Source organism: Chrysemys picta, chromosome 8, assembly GCF_011386835.1.
Source record: "Chrysemys picta bellii isolate R12L10 chromosome 8, ASM1138683v2, whole genome shotgun sequence".
Taxonomy (NCBI): domain Eukaryota; kingdom Metazoa; phylum Chordata; order Testudines; family Emydidae; genus Chrysemys; species Chrysemys picta.
This window is the reverse complement of record NC_088798.1, coordinates 102,191,820-102,207,041: the sequence shown is the minus strand read 5'-3', so window position 1 is coordinate 102,207,041 and position 15,222 is coordinate 102,191,820. Positions and strand designations below refer to the sequence as shown.

Genomic DNA, 15,222 nt, shown 5'->3' with positions numbered 1-15,222 from the left:
ATTTTCTCAAAGTCCTCCAGCTTATTGAGTTATTTATAAACCACTCTCACAAGCCTAGATACTTTACTGCACTGCTCCTCTGTGCATGGAGCTGCTTATGCCAACATTGCAATTCCATTTTTCTCACCATCAACTAAGCTTATAGGATCCATCACTCTACTGGATCTGTATGTTGCAGTATTGTATTGTTCCTAGTAAAATGGACTACTTGTAAATGAATAGTCTCTGGCAAAGTGGGATTAATTCCTGCATGTGCATCCTCTCAGAACCTATGATTGGCCACTCCTACAATACATGTACTCAGGAGCAAAGGAGGGATCCACAAAAGGACTTAGGCACCTAAATGCCAATTTCAATTGCAGTTCCACTGCAATCCACAAAACTCCTGATGATCCCTGTAGGTACCTAAACTCAGCCCCCTACATTTTTCAGAGTATGAGGGCCTACCTACACTTGCAACTCTACAGCAGCACCGCTGTAGTGCTCCAATGTGGACAGGAGGGATTCTCCTGTCAGGGTAGGTAATCCACCGCTCTGACAGGTGGTAGTTAGGTCAACAGAGGAATTCTTCCATTGACCTAGCACTGTCTACACCTGGGGGTTAGGTTGCTACAGCTATGTCTCTGGGAGGGTGCAGATTCTTCACACCCCTGAGAGCAGTAGCTATGCTGATATTCCCACTGTAGATCAGCTGTAAATTCCCTCGGTGCCTATGTTCCTACCTCTGAGCAAGCATGCTGCTGCCTATCCTTCACCTAAGCCCCAGAATGATGCAAAAACCAGAGGAAGATAGGTAGTGTTCAGCTGCCTAAATCATGTGCAAGGCCTAATCTGGTAGACATGCTCAGAGGCTGCCTACCACATTGGGTCCCCTTCAAAATCTGGCTGGCAGAGGAGAAACCACTACAGCCCATGCCCACCTTATAGCTTTTAGACCAGTGGTTGGAGCACCCACATGGGAGGGCCTGGGTCCAGTTCCCCTACTTTTCAATCACTCTTTCATTATTTATGTAAAGGACAACAGCTTCACCAGGAGAGATTGAGGGAGCTCAACATCAGAGTGGCCTGTAGGCTTACAGCATTCTCCAGAGAGTGGGAGACCCCTGTTCAAATCCTTTTCCCCTACTAGCAGAGAGTGGGGGGAATTGAACCTGGGTCACAGGTGTGTGTCCTAACCAAGGAGCTTCTCCTCCAGTCATTTTCTGTGGAGGCACCTACCTCATTCTCTCAAAAAGTGCTTAGGTGCCTAAGCCCCCTGACTGCAGGCAGTGGGTTCCCATGCCTCCCTGAAGCTTGTACTTAAGCGACTTACTAGGAGAAAGGGGCGGGGCCTAACATAGCCCCCTCCCGTGGGCATCTCCCATTGGCTAGTTTAGGCAGCACCCCCACCTTGCATGCTGTTTTGGGGGATTGCACTTGCAGTCATCTAGTTTTCCCCATTCATTGTATAGGGAACTCAGCTTTGTGGATCACAGTGTTGTTCCTCTGATATTCTAGGTGCCATGATATCAGTGTTGTGATCCTCAAATCCCTTGGTGGATCCCACCCCCTAGAGATTAAAAGAAAGTTCAGCAAAGGGCAGGCTTGCTCAAAACAATTTACGTGGGGTTTCCTTCCTAGCATGTTTCTTCTCAGTTGTTAGAATTCCAAAAAAATCCTCTGCTCTGGTGCTTATCAGCAAATTATATTAATTTCCATGGCAACAGAATGAACAAGTGGGATGAGGTGGTTTACAGAAGAGGAAAGTATTATTTAAATGTATATCTGTTGGCATATGGTGTGTTAGGAATTGATTTCTGTATATTATAACAGAGACCAGGGATTTATTCATATAAACAAACTGCAGAAAGTGTTTTTGATAATCATAATATGAGTTTATTGAATGACTTTGTCCAATACCAGTTTCCTGCAAACAAACGTTTCCAAACAAGATCAGGCACTTTAACCTGATTAAACTATTACACGTGCATGGCATCATCATTATTACTTTAGTGCCACCACAAAAGTGCACGGTGTTTGGCAGGCAGTCGTTGTTGACAATCTAAACTTTAAACAGTAGCTTTTGTATTAGCCAGACATTTTGTCTTGTAGATATCAGTCAGCATGAAAGGTAGCTAGAAGGAGATAATAGGATTCTTTTCTTATAGATATCTTGTCACTCAGTCCGCATGATAAGAATTTCTGACGTTTATTTTCAATCTTCCTTTCCTTGAAGTAACCAGGGAAATTCAGTATTATTGGTTTGGCCAGTCTTCTGCCGCTGGAGGGCGCTAAACTCTACGGGCAAAACAGCGACAGTTCAACGCAGAAAGCTCTGATCCAAGAGCTTAAACTAAAATCTATTGCAAACTTGGTTGAGGAAACTTTCCTGAACAGAACTAAAGGGTTAGATGTACCCCCTCCAACAGCACCACTTCTCTGATGCGGTACAACAGACTGCCTCATTTCAGTCTCCTGTTTTCTTTTGCCTTACGCATTTTAGTTTTTCTCCTCTCCCATGCTGTATTTAACCCTCTCGAGGACTGTGGGATGCAATGTGTGCGAACCAGGCGAGACAAGATAAAGTTGTATTGCTGCTTGTCTGTCATGATGTGGCACAGCGCCCTGTAAAGAGGTTGGGGTTGGCTCGGTTTGCCCCTGTGCGTTAGCCTGCGCAGGGACAAATGTCAATACCTGGACCTGGGGAATTTGGAGGAGAGGATTGGATACCAACTCTTACTATGAGGGTGACCAGATGTCCCGATTTTATAGAGACAGTCCCAATTTTTGGGTCTTTTCCTTATATAGGCTCCTATTACCCTCCACCCCGACCCGATTTTTCACACTTGCTGTCCGGTCACCCTATATGCAACGGGCTGGCTAGAGCCCACTGCAAAGCGTATCCTCGATGCATTGAAGGCCACCCCTGAGGCAAGTGATTTTTGTCAGCCCCTTGAATAGCCGGTCCATTCAATTGCCCTGTGGCTGGAGTCTCCAGGCAGGGGATGCTGACAGCAGGAGGTGCGTCCCGCAGCCAGGCCCCGCCGCCCCCGCGCCGAGCACCCCTGTCCTGTGTAATCAGGTGGCGCGGGGAGGGCAACGGCCGCTGACTAGAGACCCCAGCCCCGGTGGGTGAGGGGAGACCCAGGCCAAGCGCAGCGAGACCCCCCGGGAATCCCCACTCCAGACCGGGGAGAGGGGAAGTTTAGCTGGGAACCCCCAACCTTTGGGGGTGAGCGCGGCCCACAGAGCCCACCCCACAGGTGGGGAACATAAAGGGGCGTGGCTGGGTGTGATCCAGGTGGGGGGGGTCCTCCTCCCTCAGGCAGAGGGGCGCTCGGCAAGGCCCCGGACACCGAAGCCCGGGGGTGGGGATGACGGGGGGCGCAGCCCCGCGGCTGAGTGTCTGTCCCGCCAGCCTGCTCCACCCCTGGGCAGCGCAGGAGGCGCCCATCTCCTTTTCTGGCCGGGGCTATTTGCATAGCCCCCGCGTGCGCTGGGAGAGGGAGTGGGTGGGATTATTACTGAGTTCATCTCCCCCCCCCCGCACTGGGGATTACAGAGGCTCTCCCCCTCCCCAGAATAGCGGGGGATGGGCACCCCTCCCCCCCAGTTTAAGACACACCGAAGGAGAAAACCAGCTCCTCCGCCGCTTCCCGCCCCACTTCCCCCGCAGCCGGCTCCCAAGCGCCGCCGCCTCCTCTGCTGCGCGCCCCGGGTAGGAGCCGCACGGGCGCCCGCTCGCTGCAGCCTGAGGGCGGATCGGGGCCGCCGCAGAACCGCTCCCTCTGCCGCGCGCCGAGCCGCCGGACCATGAACCCGGGCGAGAGGAGGCTGCAAGCGGCGGCGGCCGCTACCGGGCTGCCTCCAGCCGGCGCCCGGTGCGCGGGGGGCGGCGGCTCCGCAGCCCTGTGCCTGCTGCTCTCGCTCACCTCGCTGGGCGCCTGCCTGCTGCTGAGCGCCAAGACCTGCGAGCTGCAGGGCAGGGTGGCGGCGCTGGAGGAGCGGGGCAGCCCCGGCTGGGCAGCGGGAGCCCCCCTGAGCCCCGGACCGCTGCTCGCCCTGCTGCAGCCCCACATGGAGCAGCTCTTCCAGGAGGTGAGTGCTGCGGGGGGCGGGCACGGGCTGGGGGTTCTGCCTCCTCGCCGCCGGCGCTGGGCTCCGGCCCCACCTGGGCCCCCCAGGGATGGGGCTGAGTCCCGAGCCCCTGCGTGGGGCGGAGGGAGCGCTGCAGCGAGCAGGCCGGTGCCTGGGGGCTTTGCAAGTCTCTTGGGGGTGTATGGCACAGCCCTGGCTTGGAGGCTGCCTGGCATAGGGCAATGAGGGGCGTGCGAGGGTCCCAGGACGAGCCCCAGCTCCCCCTGTGCCAGGGGGCTGGGGCCAGAGTGGCCTTGGCGTTCCGATCAATACCTGACCCCGATAGAGCCTAAGGGGACGGGCTTGGCCATCCTTCACATTAAGCCTCCCCAGCTTGGGTAATGACTATGCCCGGGGTTCAGTTCCCAGTGAAGTGAGCGGGAGGTACGAGTACTAGGGAGGATCGGGCCCAGCTGTGACTCTGATGCGGGCCAGTATCATTATCCCAAAGGGAGACAGGAGAGGTTCCATGACTGCCCGAGGTTACATGTGTGCAGTCAGTGTTACCTGCTAATGGGTGGCAGGGTGCAGAATTAAACCCGGCCACAGAGAGGTTAAATGAACTGCTTAAGGTTACATGGTACCTGGTGCCAGGGTGCACAATAAACCCCCTAAAGTGCAGTAGTTGTTGAGTACAAGTTTCAATAGCAGACCATGAAAGATGGGATTATTGATTACTTACCTTGCAGCTAAAGTAATCGATTAAACTGTATAAGCACATCTGGACTTTGAGAAGAATACTGTTGATAAAAATGAAAGGAAACATCTAAATACTGCGGGTCAGATTCTGCCACCTTTATTCACACTGAGTACCTTACTTTGTGAGTAGCCCTGTTGATTTCAAAGTGACTAACTTGTGGAGTAAGATATGGAAGAGTTTGGCCTTTCATTAGCAATTTATAAGGAGGAAAAAATCCCAGGTGATATTACATCTAGTTACATGTTTTGTGAATACAGCAAATTTTATTCCTGTGGGAAAAGAGAATCCCTGTATTTTAAAAAAAACTTTTATCTTTGGCTGTAATGGACAACTATTTTTATGTTACATGTGCTTTAACATGGTCCCCCATTATCTTACAGAGTATCATAATGCATCATATAGTACAATGGTGCTGTGTTGATTTATGGATGATAGGAACACCAACAGCTACTGTTCTTGTATTTACTGAGTCTTTTGCTATGATCCCATAGTTTCTTGTGCTGAATGAATTGTTCTGCTTCCAGACTGAGTTTCTATATTTGTTTCTATCTTCTAATACAAAAACTAACAGTACTCAGGAGATTGTTATGCTTTTTGGTGCCAACTGTAGTACTTAGTTCAGGTGGATTTTGTTTGTGCGGCTTTTGTCCAGTAGTAAAGAGTTTTGGGATACTAGAACTGATTTGCTAGTTTAGAATATAACAATTGTTCATAAAACTTAAGCAGGTTACAGCAAGATTCCAACGGATATTAGTGGGTAATGTAAGCTTGACGTATTTTTATTCTTGTATTGCACCATTGGCATATAAGAGATTGTGTTGTATTGTGACTGGCATATAAGCAATTCTCTGCCCCAAGAAGTTTGCAATCTGAAAGCTGTAGAAAGCTTACATATAACTTTACCTACTTGAGTAGTTCCATGGAATTAAATGGGATTACTCATGGGAGTAAAGTTACACATGTACTTGATGGTGGAAAGGAGACAACAATAAACGGTGGGAAGGGACTGTTGAGAGAGCACTGATTTAGCAAGGAAAGCAGAATGTATATGTTGCTTGTTTGTTACATTTTAAATTATGGGTAGGTGTCAAAGAAGGGAATTGGTGAAACCACATGGATGTCTGTGATGTGAAGCTAATAGAAAGCTGAGAGATGTGAAGGAAGAACGAACTCATAGTTGCTTGGCATTCAGAAAGATGGAGACTATTCCAGGCACAGAGGGTAGTGTTAATACAGGTGGGGGGGCCATATGCCTTCTGACCTATCTATCTATCAATCAGTCATCTAGGTATGATTTAAGGGATAATCCAGAATATCAGTGCAGAGAGGGTGCTTGCAAATGAGACACTTTCAAATGTGTTAGATTTCATTTCTTGATGGAAGCTGATTGAACAACTCTAACTAATTTGTGTTCTGGCTAAGAATTCGCATGTCATTCATGACAGCAGTTCTGGCTCTATCTGTTATTTCAGTCAGTAAATATGTTTGTAGGTGGGAATTATACTTGATCTCAGGCAATGCAGTTTCTCACTGAGATTTAGTAAAGTGTGGAAAGCTTGCTTTGTATTGTGAATGCTCAGATGGGGATTGTAGAGGGAAACTAAAGTGAAACCACATAATTGAATTCCTAATGCAAGAATAAATATGTTGAAACATTTAGTGTGACCAAACATCTGTCAATAATGAGAGCACAAATTTTTAAATGAGTAACAGATTCAAGGAATGAATGCTAATTAGTCATTCTGCTATCTTTTTAATATGTACAGTAGGTAGGCGTGTCAGTCCTGCTAAACTACATCTGTTCATTTATGTTCATTTTAAGTAACAAAAACGCTCTTTGATTAACTTCTTGTTAATTATATAAAACATATGACTAGCAAAGTAACTTTCCTTTGCACTTGAGAATTTCACCAGAGGTAAGACTGTTTTGCCAGTCTATTTCCTGACCATAAATTGATATTTAAAGTTTTTTTTCCCCTTCAAATGCTACCACAAAATCACAGAAGAAACAAAACTAAAACTAGATATAATATTGTGTCCTCTGTTACTGCAGACCATTAATGTACCCTGCTACTAGGGTTCTGCTGACATATCCTTTAAGGTGAGGCACGTACAAGGGCATAAATACAATACAGCCGTGCTGGGATGCGTTCCATAAAAATACAGGGGGAAATGTTTGACAAGTAGAACAGGATAGAAAGTCGGCAGAGTAGGGAAGAAGGATGGTCTTGTGGTTAAGACACTGGATTGGAATTTGGGTGACTAGTTTTCAATGCCTGGCTCTGCGACAGAGACAGCGCCGCTCAGAGAGCGGTGAAGGGAAACCACTGTTGTGTGTTCACACTGTCAGCTGCCTGCACAATAGTGTGTTCACACTTGTAGCTGTATTTGGAGCGGTGCGCTCTGGGCAGCTATCCCACAGAGCATCTCTTCCTCTGCCACTAAGAGTTGTGGGAAGGCAGAGGGGGTTGCGGGACATCCTGGGTCCTGTCCTAATGCCCCATGATGCATTGCTTCACATCCCAGCAATCCCTGTGCTTCTGTCCGCATTTGGTGCCATCTTTCAACGGTTTGTGTACTGCACGCTCTGCTCTGCCTCTTCGGGCTGCAGGAATGGATCCCGCACTGTTGACCAATATGCTGCTCACTCTCATTACCACATCATGAGTGGCAGAGGAGTTATTCCTTAAACTACAAAGGCAAGAGGAGTGCAACATTGATCTCGCCACACATACTAGATATGACATGAGATTGCTTGTGGCATTCACGGAGGTGCTGACCACAGTTGAATACCGCTTCCGGGCTCAGGAAACAAGCACTTAGTGGTGGGATCACGTCGTCATGCACATCTGGGATGACGAGCAGTGGCTGCAGAACTTTCGGATGAGGAAAGCCCCATGCATGGGACTGTGTGATGAGCGCAAGGACACGAGAATGAGAGCTGCTCTGTCGTCGGAGAAGCGCGTGGTGATTGCACTGTGGAAGTTGGTTACTCCAGACTGCTACCAATCGGTCGCTAACCAGTTTGGAGTGGGAAAGTCGATCATTGGACTCGTGTTGAAGGAAGTGTGCAGGGCCATTATAGACTCATAGACTTTAAGGTCAGAAGGGACCATTATGATGTTCTAGTCTGACTTCTTGCACAACGAAGGCCATAGAATCTCACCCACCCACTCCTGTAACAACCCCTGACCTATGTCTGAGCTATTGAAGTCCTCAACTTGTGGTTTAAAGACTTCAGGGTGCAGAGAATCCTCCAGCAAGTGACCCATGCCCCATGCTGCAGAGGAAGGAGAAAACCCCCCAGGGCCTCTGCCAATCTGCCCTGGAGGAAAATTCTTTCCCAACCCCAAATATGGCGATCAGCTAAACCCTGAGCATGTGGGCAAGACTCACCAGCCAGACACCCAGGAAAGAATTCTCCGTAGTAACTCAGATCCCACCCTGTCTAGTGTCCCATCACAAGCCATTGGGCATATTTACCGCTAATAGTCAAAGATCAATTGCCAAAATTAGGCTATCCCATCATACCATCCCTTCCATAAACTTATCAAGCTTAGTCTTGAAGCCAGATATGTCTTTTGCCTCCACTGCTCCCCTTAGAAGGCTATTCCAGAGCTTCACTCCTCTGATGGTTAGAAACCTTTGCCTAATTTCAAATCTAAACTTCCTGATGGCCAGTTTATATCCATTTGTTCTTGTGTCCACATTGGTACTGAGCTTAAATATTTCCTCTCCCTCCCTGGTATTTATCCCTCTGATATATTTATAGAGAGCAATCATATCGCCCCTCAGCCTTCTTTTGGTTAGGCTAAACAAGCCAAAGCTCTTTGAGTCTCATTTCATAAGACAGGTTTTCCATTCCTCGGATCATCCTAGTAGCTCTTCTCTGTACCTGTTCCAGTTTGAATTCATCCTTCTTAAACATGGAAGACCAGAACTGCACACAATATTCCAGATGAGGTCTCACCAGTGCCTTGTATATCGGTACTAACACCTCCTTATCTCTACTGGAAATATCTCGCCTGATGCATCCCAAGACCGCATTAGCTTTTTTCACAGCCATATCACATTGGCGGCTCATAGTCATCCTGTGATCAACCAATACTCTGAGGTCCTTCTCCTCTGTTACTTTCAAGTGATGTGTCCCCAGTTTATAACAAAAAATCTTGTTATTAATCCCTAAATGCATGACCTTGCACTTTTCACTATTAAATTTCATCCTATTACTATTACTCCAGTTTACAAGGTCATCCAGATCTTCCTGTAGGATATCCTGGTCCCTCTCTGTATTGGCAATACCTCCTAGCTTCTTGTCATCCACAAACTTTATTAGCACATTCCTACTTTTTGTGCCAAGGTCAGTAATAAAAAGATTAAATAAGATTGGTCCCAAAACCGATCCCTGAGGAACTCCACAAGTAACCTCCTTCCAGCCTGACAGTTCATCTTTCAGTATGACCCATTGTAGTCTCCCCTTTAACCAGTTCCTTATCCGTTTTTCAATTTTCATATTGATCCCCATCTTTTCCAATTTAGCTAATAATTCCCAATGTGGAACCATATCAAATGCCTTACTGAAATCGAGGTAAATTAGATCCACTGCGTTTCCTTTGTCTAAAAAATCTGTTACCTTCTCAAAGAAGATCAGGTTGGTTTGGCACGATCTACCTTTTGTAAAACCATGTTGTATTTTATCCCAATTACCATTGACCTCAAAGTCCTTAACTACTTTCTCCTTCAAAATTTTTTCCAAGACCTTGCATGCTACAGATGTCAAACTAACAGGCTTATAGTTATACCCGGATCCCCTTTTTCCCTTTCTTAAAAATAGGAACTATGTTGGCAATTCTCCAGTCATACAGTACAACCCCTGAGTTTACAGATTAATTAAAAATTCTTGCTAATGGGCTTGCAATTTCATGTGCCAGTTCCTTTAATATTCTTGGATGAAGATTATCTGGGCCCCGCGATTTAGTCCCATTAAGATGTTCGAATTTGGCTTCTACCTCGGATGTGGTAATATCTACCTCCATATCCTCATTCCCATTTGTCATCCTACCATTATCCCTAAGCTCCTCATTAGCCTCATTAAAGACCGAGGCAAAGTATTAATCGCATCCTGCTCTGAAAGACCGTGACTCTGGGCAATGTGCGTGACGTTGTGCATGACTTTGCACAAATGGGCTTCCCTAACTGCGAAGGGGCGATAGATGGCATGCATATTCCAATTCTGGCACCAGACCACCTTGCCACTGAATACGTTAATTGGAAGGGGTATTTCTCAATGGTTCTCTAGGTGCTTGTGGATCACCGTGGGCATTTCACGAACATTAATTCAGGGTGGTCTGGAAAGGTGCATGACGCACACACCTTTCGGAATGCTGGCCTGTTCAGGAAGCTGCAAACAGGGACTTTCTTCTCGTACCAGAAGATCACCATAGGGGAAGTCAAAATGCCCATTGTAATCCTTGGAGACCATGCCTACCCCTTAATGCTGTGGCTTATGAAGCCATACATGGGGCACCTTGACAGCATCAAGGAGTGGTTCAACAACAGGCTATGCAAGTGCAGAATGACTGTTGAGTGTGCTTTTGGCCATTTAAAGGCCCGCTGGCGCTGCCTATATGAGAGGCTGGACCTGGCCGATGACAATATTCCTATGCTTATAGCCGCGTGCTGTATGCTCCATAATATTTGTGAAGGGAAGGGTGAAAGCTTCACTCAGGGCTGGACTGCAGAGGCTCAGTGCCTGGAGGCTGAATTTGAACAGGCAGAGACCAGGGCTATTAGAAGAGCTTAGCATGGGGCCATAAGGATCAGGGATGCCTTGAGGCAGCAATTTGAAGCTGAAAGCCACTAATATTTGTTGCTATGGTCAGGATTGCAGGGCCTGTAATGCTAGGAGGTGATTGTGATTGCAGACGATGCACTATGAAGGTTTAAGAAAATTGCTTGTTGCTTTGCAGGGCTCTGTTTGCTTTCAATTAATGGAATAAAGGTTGCTTTCAAACCCAAACAATTCTTTTATTAAAAAGCAACAACCAGAGGAGAGAGACAAACAATAAAAACACATCAGAACTGAGGTGGATAGGGGAAGGTAGGGTCCCAGGAGGAGGTGGGGTCCTGGGATGGTTAAAGATTTGTGTATGTCCAGGTGTCCTATCCAGCCTTCTCCCTTGGAGTACAGTGCAGTGGAGTACTGTACTTCAGCAGGGCTAAACTGAAGCAGGACAGGTGTTGAGTGCAGTGGGTACTGGGAGTCCACAGTGCTGGACTGTGATGGGGGAGGAGTGGAAAGCAGCGGGTACAGACTGGAGCCAGGAGGTTAATAAGAGTGTGTTGGTGGTGTCTGGGGGGGGGGCGTATGGGAAAGAGTTTTGCGACAGCGGCTGCAGGGGAGGGTGGGCACGGAGCTGCTCGGTTTGCAGTGCTGATAGCACCTGGAGCATGTCTGCTTGGTGCTCCATAACGTTTAAGAGCCGCTCTGTGGCTTCATTCTGGCACGCCGCATTCTCCTTTCGGTCCCTCTTCTCACTGTCCCGTCACTCCTTCAATTCTTGTTTTTCGGCTGCGGCGTGCATCATGACATCACACAGAAAGTCCTCTTTAGTTCTTCGTGGCCGTTTTCTAATTCTGTGCAGCTGTTCAAGTGGATAACAGAGGGAGGCTGGGCTCTCAAGGTCATCTCTGTGAAACCAAAATGCAACATTTTTCAGAAGCAGTATTGTTTGCAACACACAGACCACTGATTCAGTGATTTAAAACAGCCACTATTCACATACCTATCACTAACTGGCTGACCCCAGGCAAGCACACATGAGCCACAAGACCCCCAAAATGGTGAGTAACTGCAGGGGCAGGGGAAATCAGTGTTCCAGGACTGTACTGTACACTGGGCACGTGGCTCTTGGGGAGAGCCAGCACTGTAGGGGGGGCCTTATAATCATTACTGTCCCCACATTTTCCACAGGCTGTATTCATTATGGAAGATATCTCGCTCCTGAGGATGAGCAGGGAATCAAGGGAGGGTCTTCTCCAAGACTGTACCTTCCACCCTGGCCCTTATGGAGATCTCTGAGGCAGATTCCCATGAAGTGAGGGAGTCAATCAACACCCTGTTCCACCGCTCAGACTAAGCATGTGGTGGTACGTGCATCATACAGACACAAGCCTACTTTCTGTAATCCTCCTGCCCCCAACAACTTGCTTCAGCAATTCCCAAAATCAAACCCACTTGCCAGTGGCCTCCTCTCCTGTTTGCACTTCACCAAGCTCCGACAGCTGTGACTGGCTAGCCTCCTCCGGGGTAGAGAAGAGCTCCTGGCTGCATGCATCTCTGACTTCCAAGTCGTCCTCTGCCTCTGGGTCCCCCTCTCCCCCCACATCCTCGTCCAAGATTTCCTCCTCCTGGCTCGGTCCACTCTCGACTGGTATGTGAGCCACCAAAGTATCCACAGTGACCCTCACAGTGGAGGCGGGATTGCAATCGAGTATTGTGTCCAGCTCTTTGTAGAACCGGCAGCTTGTGGGCACTGCACCGGAGTGGCGGTTTGCCTCCCACACCTTGTGTTAGGCGTTCCGCAGCTCCTTCACTTTGACCCTGCACTTCAGTGTGTCCCGGTCATGGCCCCTTTCTGTCATGCATCGTGAAATCTGTCCGTAGGTATCATAATTCCTATGGCTGGAGTGCAGCTGGGACTGGACAGCCTCCTCTCCCCAAATGCTGATGAGGTCCAGCAGCTCGGCATTGCTCCAAGTGGGGGATTGCCTGGTGCATGGAGCAGGCATGGTCACCTGGAAAGATGCGCTGAGACCACTGCACGCGTCACCGAGCAAACAGGAAGGGGACTTTCAAAATTCTCAAGGAATTTAAGGGGTGGGGCTCATGGTTGGTCACCTGAGGGCAGGGCAGTAGAGTTAAAACCGATCACCAGAGAGACGAGAACAGGCATTGTGGGACACCTCCCAGAGGCCAATTGCAGCGCTGTAATTGATCAGGGTGTCTACACTGGCACCGCGACGCTGTAGTACCAGCGCAGAAAGCTGTACACCTCTCATCGGGGTGTTTTGGTTACAGTGCTGCAACTGTACAGTTTCTGCGCACTAAGTGGCTTGGCAGTGTGTACATCTTGGGAGTTACAACGCAGAAAGCTGCTTTACTGCGCAGAAACTTGCCAGTGTAGACAAGGCCTAAGCTTGGACAAGTTGCTTATTCTCTCTGTGCTTCAGTTCCCTATCTTCTGCTTGTGTATTGTATCGCTTTCTCCTGCCTTTTATCTGTCTTGTCTATCTAGATGGAAAGACTTTCTTTGAGGCAAGGGCTGTCCCCTACTATGTGTTTGTCAGGGTCTAGCACAATGAGGCCCTGATCTTAGTTGGGGCCTGTTGATAGGATTTCCTCTCCTTCCCCCCCCTCCCCCCCCCCCCCCACTTCTCTGAGAGGAGATTCAAACAATGGGTAAATAAAAAACTCAACCTCATGAAGTTTATGTGCAAAACAAATATCTTGGTGCCCAAACTGGGGTTTATGCTCCCATTTAGTTGTAGACCCAAGTAAACCCTCAGGGATTTCATACATGCTTTTGTAAATTTGACCCTATATATACACATAGCTACACTGGTGTTCTGTGAAGTTTTGTTTACATAGAACCTCACTGAGAGTCTGTTGTTCTTTAATGAAAACCTTCTATAGATTCACAATACTGTGTACTCAGTGGTTCTCAACCAGGTGTACCTGTAACTCTGGGGTACACAGAGGTCTTTCGGCGGTACATTAGCTCATCTACATATTTGCCTAGTTTTACAACAGGCTACATAAAAAGCATTAGTAAAGTCAGTACAAACTATTTCATACAGGCAATTACTTGTTTATGCTGCTCTATATACTATACACTGACATGCAAGTATAATATTTATATACCAATCAATTTATTTTATAATTATATGGTAAAAATGAGAAAGTCAGCAATTTTTCAGTAATCGTTTGCTGTGACACTTTTTTGTGTTTTGTCTGATTTTGTAAGCAAGTCGTTTTCAAGTGAGGTGAAACTTGGGGGTACGCAAGACAAATCAGACTCCTGAAGAGGGTACAGTAATCTGAAAGATTGAGAGCCACTGCTCTAATACAATATGTAATTCACCATGTGGTCCAGGTGTAGTAATATCTCCATTTGCTCCTTAACAAAAGCTTGAATTCAAAAGGCATAGTTCTCATGCATAAAAGTTTTAATGTGAGGATTAAAGAAATACTTAGTTGTAAACCGAGCAGGACAGTTTAGTTCACAATGGATTTATGGTTCCTTATTAGCCATATAGTGTTCAGATTAATCCATTTAATGCTTAAGAAAATTCAGTGGAAGAACGCAACACTCATTTCAGAATGAAAGAGATGCAAATATTTTCCTTACTCCCCAAAATATCTAAATCTAATGAATGGATTAAAGATGGGATAATTTACATTCTTGCCCTGGGCAGTTTCATCAATTTTATAATCGGGATGACTGTAAAAGGCATAAATGACTCACCTGTAATGCTCAAACTGCAGTATGTGGTTGTTAGAGAAATGCATGATAGTTTAGACCATTCTTGTTCCCAAAACTAACAGTTGCCTGAACTCTCTGTATTCTTTTAGGGATCTGTGCAGTTTTATAATATGTGGCTATAAAACTCTGTAATCCAAACCGATACAAATGTATGTACAATTGCAAGCACTGCACTGTGTCAATAAAAAGACTTTTTCACCTATAGGACACTAGGGACACTTTCAGCCTTGGGTCAGGAGTGCTGGCTTGTCAGTCTTAAGTGCAAGTCAGCAGCTTGTCTTGAGAGCAGTGAATAATTAGGTGTCCTGTGTCTGGACTGAGTTATGTGGCTATCCGAGACTTCTGGACAACGGGATTTCTCCTAGCCAGTCAAGATTGACGAAAGTTTTAAACACAGTTTTCTGGGCATTTTCAGATGACAGATAACCCTTTGCCTTAGTTCCTTAACTTGAACAAAGCATTTAAATAGATATGTTCCTCTCTCCCCGCTCCCCACCAAAATCAGTGATAGCCACATTGGGGGTCTAATTCAAAACCCATTCAGATCAGTGGGAACCTCTCTATTTACTTCAAGGGACTTTGGATTGGGCTCCTACTGGATAATATTTACAAACCTACGTTGTGATAGGTGTACTGCATGTGTGCCCTTATTTTCTCTAATGGATGTTGTAATGCTGTTGTAGTATTACAGAATATTTGAAAATGAAGCAGCAGCATCCATGCTCTGTGACCCCCCCACTCAAAAAAGCTTTTAATGTATGACCTCTCTCTCTCTCTCTTTTTTATTTTTATATATATATAATATAGTGTTTGGAGAAAACAATTTTAAAACTCAAGCAGTTTTCACCCTTCCATTAACCC

General features: G+C 46.9%; 1 protein-coding gene across 1 annotated transcript in view; it reads left to right on the top strand.

Moving 5' to 3' along the window:
- Positions 1-3,602: 3,602 nt before the first annotated feature.
- The window catches only part of LOC135973198 (collagen alpha-1(XXIII) chain-like), a 238,703-nt gene continuing 227,083 nt past the window's right edge, over positions 3,603-15,222 (top strand). The window contains exon 1 of the mRNA XM_065555075.1: positions 3,603-4,077. Within this exon, the coding sequence (XP_065411147.1) occupies positions 3,793-4,077 (285 nt within the window). The 5' untranslated portion in view covers positions 3,603-3,792. The remainder of the gene's footprint in view (positions 4,078-15,222) is intronic.